Source organism: Rhinoderma darwinii, chromosome 1 (genome assembly GCF_050947455.1).
Source record: "Rhinoderma darwinii isolate aRhiDar2 chromosome 1, aRhiDar2.hap1, whole genome shotgun sequence".
Taxonomy (NCBI): domain Eukaryota; kingdom Metazoa; phylum Chordata; class Amphibia; order Anura; family Rhinodermatidae; genus Rhinoderma; species Rhinoderma darwinii.
The window spans coordinates 280,140,919-280,149,324 of NC_134687.1; the positions used below are offsets into that span (position 1 = coordinate 280,140,919).

Genomic DNA, 8,406 nt, shown 5'->3' on the forward strand with positions numbered 1-8,406 from the left:
AACGTCTTTAGGCAACCCAGGCCACCAATAGTTTCTGACAATGAGGTTCTTGGTACCCAGGATGCCTGGATGACCACATAGTGCAGAGTGATGATTTTCCCTAAGTACCCTTAGCCGGAATTGCAGGGGAACAAACAGCTTATTCTCAGGAAGGTTCCCGGGAGCTGAACCTTGATCAGCCGCAATTTCAGAGACTAAATCAGAATCAATAGAGGAAATTATTATACCTGGAGGCAAAACACAAGCAGGATCTTCCTCCGAAGGAGGGCTGGCCATGAAGCTACGCGACAGTGCATCAGCCTTAATATTTTTAGACCCAGCCCTATAGGTGACCAAAAAGTTGAATCTGGTAAAAAATAACGCCCATCGAGCTTGTCTCGGGTTTAGCCTCCGGGCAGATTCTAGGAAAACCAGATTCTTGTGGTCGGTAAGGACCGTTACCTGGTGCCTAGTCCCCTCCAGGAAGTGGCGCCACTCTGCAAATGCCCATTTAATGGCTAAGAGTTCGCGGTTGCCAATATCATAGTTACTCTCAGTGGGCGAAAACTTCCTGGAGAAGTAGGCACAGGGACGGAGATGGGTGAGGGACCTGGTACCCTGGGACAAGACAGCCCCCAGTCCCACCTCGGATGCGTCAACCTCCACGATAAACGGCTCCATTTGGTTGGGCTGAACCAGCACCGGGGCCGAGATAAAGCACTTCTTAAGGACCTCAAAAGCCAGGACAGCCTCAGGAGGCCAGTGGAGGAGATCAGCACCTTTGCGAGTGAGATCCGTAAGAGGCTTAGCGATGACCGAGAAGTTAGCAATAAATCTCCAGTAATAATTAGCGAACCCCAGGAAGCACTGTAATGCCTTCAGGGAGGCAGGTTGGATCCATTCCGCCACAGCATGGACCTTGGTGGGGTCCATGCGGAATTCATGAGTGAGGATTTGACCCAAAAATGGTATCTCCTGCACCCCAAACACACATTTTTCGGTCATCGCAAACAGTTTGTTTTCCCGAAGGACCTGGAGCACCTTCCTGACATGCTCAATGTGGGAAGACCAGTCCTTGGAAAACACAAGTATGTCATCAAGGTACACTACAAGAAATACCCCCTGGTAGTCTCTTAAAATCTCATTTATGAAATTCTGGAAGACCGCGGGAGCATTACACAACCCAAAGGGCATGACGAGGTATTCGAAATTACCTTCGGGCGTGTTAAACGCAGTCTTCCACTCATCCCCCTCTTTGATGCGGATAAGGTTATAAGCCCCCAGTAAATCAAACTTAGAGAACCATTGGGCCCCCTGAACCTGATTGAAGAGATCAGGAATCAAAGGAAGGGGATACTGGTTCCTTACAGTGACCTAAGACCACCATCCTTCTTCCCTACGAAGAAGAAGCCAGCACCTACTGGAGAAGTAGAGGGGCGAATGTAACCCTTGGCCAGGCATTCCTGGATATACTCTCTCATGGCTTCACGTTCGGGACAAGAGAGATTAAATATCCTACCCTGAGGGAGCTTAGCTCCTGGTACCAAATCAATTGCGCAATCATATTCTCTATGAGGTGGTAACACTTCGGAGGCCTCTTTAGAGAAAACATCAGCGAAGTCCTGAACAAACTCAGGTAGCGTGTTCACCTCCTCAGGGAGAGAAATAGAATTAACAGGAAAACATGACGTCATGCATTCATTACCCCATTTGGTAAGATCCCCAGTATTCCAGTCAAAAGTGGGATTATGCAACTGCAACCAGGGAAGGCCTAAAACCAAATCGGACGATAATCCCTGCATCACCAGTACAGAGCACTGCTCCAAATGCATGGAGCCCACAAGGAGTTAAAAAACAGGGGTATGCTGTGTAAAATAACCATTAGCAAGAGGAGTGGAGTCGATACCCACTACCGGGACAGGTTTAGGCAAATCAATCAATGGCATAGCTAGAGACATAGCAAATTCCACAGACATAATATTAGCAGAAGACCCTGAATCCACGAAGGCACTGCCTCGGGAGGCATCATGGGGGAGTCAGAGGAGAAAACACAAACACGTTCAAGTCGTCGTTCCCTGAGACGTCGGTCAAGTCGTACCGCTAAAGCCATAACCTGATCTAGGGAGTCAGAAGAGGGGTAGCTAACTAGCAGGTCTTTCAGGGCGTTCGACAGACCCAATCTAAACTGGCACCTTAAGGCAGGGTCATTCCACCGAGAAGATACGCACCACTTCCTAAATTCAGAACAATACTCCTCAACAGGTCTCTTACCCTGACGTAAGGTCACCAGCTGACTCTCGGCAAAGGCAGTCTTGTCAGTCTCGTCATAAATGAGCCCGAGAGCAGAAAAGAAAAGATCAACGGAGGAAAGTTCAGGGGCGTCAGGAGCCAAGGAGAAGACCCATTCTTGGGGCCCTTCCTGGAGCCGGGGCATAATTATACCCACCCGCTGGCTCTCAGAACCAGAGGAGTGGGGCTTTAAGCGAAAATAGAGCCTACAACTCTCCCGAAAGGAGAAAAAAGTCTTCCGGTCCCCTGAGAACCGGTCAGGCAACTTGAGGTGGGGTTCAATAGGGGTGTGGTGAGGGGCCCTACCAGGGTTGCATCAGGCTGATTGTCCCTCTGAGACAGGGCCTGGACCTGTAGGGAGAGGCCCTGCATTTGCTGAGTCAGGGTCTCAAAGGGGTCCATAGTAGTGTCAGGGACCAGGGTAGACTAGGTATATGGGCTATTGATTATGTCATGTCGGGGTAGGGAAACAGACAAGTGAGCCCTAATCTACCCGCCACTCAGTCCCTGCCTACTTGCAACGACCCACCCTAGGCGACGGGGTACAACTGGGCGACGGTTCCTACACTCAATAGGTGCACGACAGACAAACAGACAAGGGTACAAAGAAGCCAGGGAAAAGGGGAAGTTGCCCACGGAAACACCGTGAGCAACAAGCGAGGTGAACGAGCCGAGTCAAACCAGGAGATGAGCGAGGTACAAAAACGCAGAGCAGAAGAGTGGTCAGAAAAGCCAAGGTAAATCACAAGCAGAGGATCAGTAGTTCAAGAAGCTGCAGCAGGGCCAGGAAAGCAACAGAGAAGAATCACAAGCAAGGAGGAACAGGAAAGGCAGGTATAAATAGCCAGAGGGCGGGAGCTAGCTCCGTCTGGCCAGGCTGTGATAGGCTCTCCCACTCCTAAGCCTGCCATCCTGAGTGGTGGAAGATGGAGTCAGTCTCACAGACATAGAAGCAGGTGCAGACTGATTACCTATGGGTCGTTGACACAGAAGCTGTGCCTGGCAGATCCTTTACAGGGTGAGTCAAAAATGATCCGCTCTTTGGCTGTAGAATTTATTTTAATCAACTCTCAGAAAAGAGAAATACATCCTTTTTTGACATAATCTCCCTGCTTTTCAATAAATTTGTCCATCTGTCAACAAGCTTTCGTATTCCCACATTAAAAAATGTTTTAGGCTGAGCTGCGAGCCATGAATACACCGCTGTCTTCACCTCTTCATCAGCCGTGAATCTTCGTCCACGTAGGGCATCTTTCAGGGGACCAAACAGGTGATAGTTTAGCCAATAGAATCAGTTCTCATGAATGCTCAATGTTGTCATTAGACATGGACGAGCTTCCGGCTCCTTCTTCATATCTGACACTTGGGCGTCCTTCCCTAAATTTCTCTATCCATCCATACACACTTATTTGCGACAAAACAGGTCAAAACAAGTCTTCGATAAATATCGGCACCAGACACACCCTCAGACCACAGAAAATTAATCACTGCACGCTGCTCTACTTTCGTGCAAATCTCAAGTGGGCAGCCCTTGTTTCTCTCACCGCAGTCACAAATCAACAGACATAACACGTTCAGACCTGCATGGCGGTGACTGGGGAGACAGCGACCTCATACGGAAAGCGCTGATAAGACAGTTTGGCCAACAGAAGTTTTAATATAACCGGAGTGCGAATAATTTTTGACTCGTATATACCTTTTTATATATTTATTCTATTCTTGAATTTACAAACCTAAAATAATTTTAATGTGGGCATACCAAATATTCTAAGGGAAAATATATAGCATAAGTATCAGAAGCAAATGTGGCCCGAACTCCTAATGTACTATTATTCCGTATTACAAGTTAATGTGTCTCTGCTGTGATCGTGTCTAAAGGTCTAGCACAGTAGATTTGTATCTAAGATTCGCAATAGATTAATAATCACGTCAATTTTTCCTACAGTTCCTAAAGTATTAAGGCATCCGGAGTGACTACACTGGCAAATGCGCCTATGGAATTTGCAGTGTTTACTTCCATAAAGTAGGCAGTGAGTACGTGTGTGTATCTGTGGGGGCGTGCAGTTCGCAAAGCTATAAAGGACAGACTGGAGAATTTCATTCATTCAGACAGCTAACAAGCTGTGTGCTGAACAAGCCTTGCGCTGTGAAACTGTGCTATATGCACACAATGCAGAGATCTCTGTGGAAGATCAGGTGTGCTTCTCTCTGCTTCGCTCTCTTATCCATCACGGGGGTCCGGCTCAAGCCCTTGGGTGAACAGGAAAAAATGATTCAGCTTGAAGCCGTAAAGAAGAGTATTTTGGATCGTCTGGGTTTACACAAACCTCCAGTTATTAGGGAGAAACTGGACAGAGATGAACTGCACAAAATGCACTGGTTATACCAGGAGAAGTTAATGGAGCTCCGAGGAAATCTAACGAAGGATGAGACTCCGGAAAGGAGAGTGCATCTACTAACACCAAGATGTAAGTCAGAAATATATATATATATTCTGTTCTTTAAGGGGCAGCCATGTTTTTACCCACATAGATATTTAGTTTGATATATACGAGCACATGTATTATATTGAAAAAAATGTCAGAAGTACGCCAGAAACATATTGGCGGTCATGATTATGAGCAAACTATGTCATCTTCTGGGACACACTTTTAACAGTTCTAAAGCGTTTATTTTTTTATTATTTATTTTGCAATCAAAAAGACGCATGGTTTAAAGGTGAGCCCAAAAATTTGAATGTCAAGCCAGACCTATCAGGTAACCTGACATATAAGTATATATAAACACACATATAGTTTCATAACACATATATGTCACAGATAATGACAATAAAAGTCACTTTTTAAACAATGTTCCAATTCTTCAATGCAATAGTAATTGTAGATACTGTAGATAGATGATATTCTGTATATTTCTTCGCATACAGCAGATTGTTACATTTGCAGTAACACAATATTTCAGGTAAAGCTGGCTATGCACTTGTGATTATAGACATCTATATCATGAATAACTTGTTGTTGCTACTTGCTCTGAAATGGTTGACATCACAAATCACTAATTGTGATGAACGATCCACCCAACAAAGACCGAAAGAAATCCAACACCTGTAAGGCTCCAACAATCGACCCTTTGCATTACTTAATGCACTTGCTGATCAAATGCAGTTTTGTCCTTTTTGGGAAATGAATAAACCATAAATAACAGCCATTTTTGACAAGTCTTTGTCGATAAATCTCAGTATGTCTGCAAGTGCCGTAATGTATCTGTCAACGACTGATATTGACATTCATTTTGATTATTACCATGTACTTTCACATAGTCATGAGTAGGTAAATGACAATACAGATAAAGAAATTATCTGAAGGTCACTGACAGAGATTTGTATTGATCAACTCGAGAACTTAAGCCTAGCCCTTTAAGCCACTCCCACTTTCCCCTGCACCTGTAGAATACTGGTATCCATATACTTGGATACTTGCCATAACAGGCATAAATCCTAATCATTTGTAATGGAAGATTATGCCCATGGTATTTACTATAGATATTCAGGATGGAAGTATAACTTGTTTAGATTTTTGTGAATTGTACATATATAGCAGGTCCCCATGTTACTATTGTTACTATGGGGAATAGAAATAAATGTCAATAATATTTCTAGAAAAACAATAACAGAAATATTCTTTTATTCCAATTTTGCAAGGGATTTAAATTGTGACAAATGTGAAAGGTCTAGACAGTTACTTGGCTTAAGGTCAGCGCTCGGGGGGTGCTGGTTCTCATTACAGAGACACAGCTGGTATGGAGTCTTACAGGCAGTGCTTCATGGGGAAAAAAAAGTATGCAACCTAGTTGGGTTTTACGATGCTAGGTAGCATTTTAGCTTTAAAGAAAACCTCCAGCAGCTTCAAGAGAGACATTAATTCTCTCCTGCCCCCTCCCCCAATAGATACTAGCAGCCACCTTCTTTAAATTGTAGGGAGATTAAGTGCAGGTGACATCAGCAGTATGTGCTACCAGTAATTATGTAACACAGAAGGTTACCACTCTGATCTTCAAAAAGCATGTAGATCCAGTGTAGCTACGTCTGACAGTGGAGCCTTGTGATAGACAGCCACACAAATTCCTTCACCGCTGCCTAGCAAACTCTGCATTTGGGACATTATTTATATTGGAGTCTGGAGGGCTCTCTAATGAATAATTACAATGAGAACCACACGCAGCCTTATCTTTTAACGTTAAGCAAATAAACAAATACGAGTAAAGGCCCTTTTACACTGGCCAATTATCAGCAAATGAGCATTCATGTGAACGCTCGTTCCTGATCATTGCCCTATGTAAACAGGGCAACGATCAGCCAATGAACGAGCAAACGCTCGTTCATCGGCTGATTGTATCGTTTATACTGCCAGAAATATTATCGATGTCCGCAGCACATCTCCCTGTGTAAACAGGGAGATGTGCTGCCAACATGATAGAAATGTATGGGGACAAGCGATCGTAGCAATGATCGCTAGTCCCCAAACGCAGCTTCTTGTGAAAGGAGCAAATGAGCCCCGATCAACGGGCTGTCTCATTGATCAGCGCTCGTTTACATGGCCAATGTCGGGCCATGTAAGAGGATCCTAAGTCACTATGTATAAGAAGGAGCCATAACTATTATAAACAATTAACTTGTATTGACTCTTCGGTCATATCCACTGTTTGACCACTCTCTAAACGTGTTTCTTTTAGTTAAGTTATATGCATACCCTAACAGCTTCTTTTAAACTCTTCATTTCAGTACAACGTAGCTCAAAGAAATGTGATATTCCGAAAAGCAGCAGTCATCGTTACAACCTGGTTTTCTCTAGGACTCAGACATTGCATCACAGGCTGAACGTCATGAGAGCTGAGCTCAAACTATGTAAGCACATATTGGCTGCTTTGCGAACTGGAGCAGCTAACTCAACCTCGAAGGCTATGGTGAACATTTATAAAGTTGTAGAATCAAGGAATGCCAATGGAGGGCAAGAGCATAAATTACTTGATTCTAAACCAGTAGAGAAAGACACATTGACATTAAATGTGAACTCTGCCGTACAGCAGTGGTTGGCAAGTTCAGAGAAATGCCTCCGGCTGGAGTTGGTCATCACATTGGACATCCCTTTTGTGAGTCATGGCAGCAAACAAATAGAAGCAGATGAAGCCCTCATATTAGAAGTGGAGACTCAGGAAAAAATTTACTACAAAACAAGAAAAGGCAGGTCACTTGCTGCAGACGAGGACTGCAAAAAGAGTGAGAAGAAGTGCTGTCGTAAGTCCTTATTGGTGTCTTTTGAACAGATTGGCTGGAGTGATTGGATTGTACATCCATCCACCTATGAAATGCGGTTTTGCGATGGATCTTGTCCACACAACTACAAGCCAGCAAGCATGCATGCTCAAATAAAGTACAGAATGCATCACATAAATGGAGACACTCCGGCCCCTTGTTGTGTACCTGGGAGCTATGATCCTATGGTACTCATGCATTACAATGCTGAGCGCAAACTGGTCTTTACTGTCTTCGAGGATATGATTGTTAAAAAGTGCCATTGTGCCTAAAGAAGAAATGAGCCAAGGCTTTTATTCTGCCTTCAGAGGTTCCAACAGTACAACTTATCCTGTGCCATAGAGATGGTCTCTTTGGACGTTGCATCTGATTAAACACCTTATGTTTACATATTTTTTTTAATCAAGGGAAAGGAAAGAATGAAGATAAATGGTATAGTCCAGAAATATGTGCAGCACATAGTGCCGGTATAGTCCAGAAATGTGTTGGCAGGCACATGTGATATGACCATGTCATTTTATTGGTTTACAGTTTGTTACCTCTGTTAAAATCTTACTTATATTCCAATCACAAAGGGAAAAAAATTACTTTGGCAAGATTAACTCTTGAAATGCTCTTTCACCTCTTGTGGCCATAAGTGAGATTTGAAATGTTCATTATATTTTACTAAAATTCAATGTAAAGCAATACCCTACAAGAACAATGCACATATGTAAAGTGTGAAAATAATAATTAATATTTTTTCACCTAATGCAGGTTGTTATATTATACAGAAATACATACAGGATAAATATAGAATATCAGACTTGTATTAGTAAAGCCTAACA

The 8,406-nt window shown here is 43.6% G+C and overlaps 1 protein-coding gene across 1 annotated transcript; it reads left to right on the forward strand.

The window, feature by feature from the left end:
- The first annotated feature begins 4,426 nt into the window (after positions 1 to 4,426).
- On the forward strand, positions 4,427 to 8,165 carry GDF15 (growth differentiation factor 15). The gene is made up of 2 exons (XM_075850671.1): positions 4,427 to 4,736; positions 7,049 to 8,165. The coding sequence occupies exons 1-2, from the start codon at positions 4,430 to 4,432 to the stop codon at positions 7,849 to 7,851; spliced, it is 1,110 nt and encodes a 369-aa protein (XP_075706786.1). The 5' UTR covers positions 4,427 to 4,429; the 3' UTR covers positions 7,852 to 8,165.
- Positions 8,166 to 8,406: the final 241 nt, after the last annotated feature.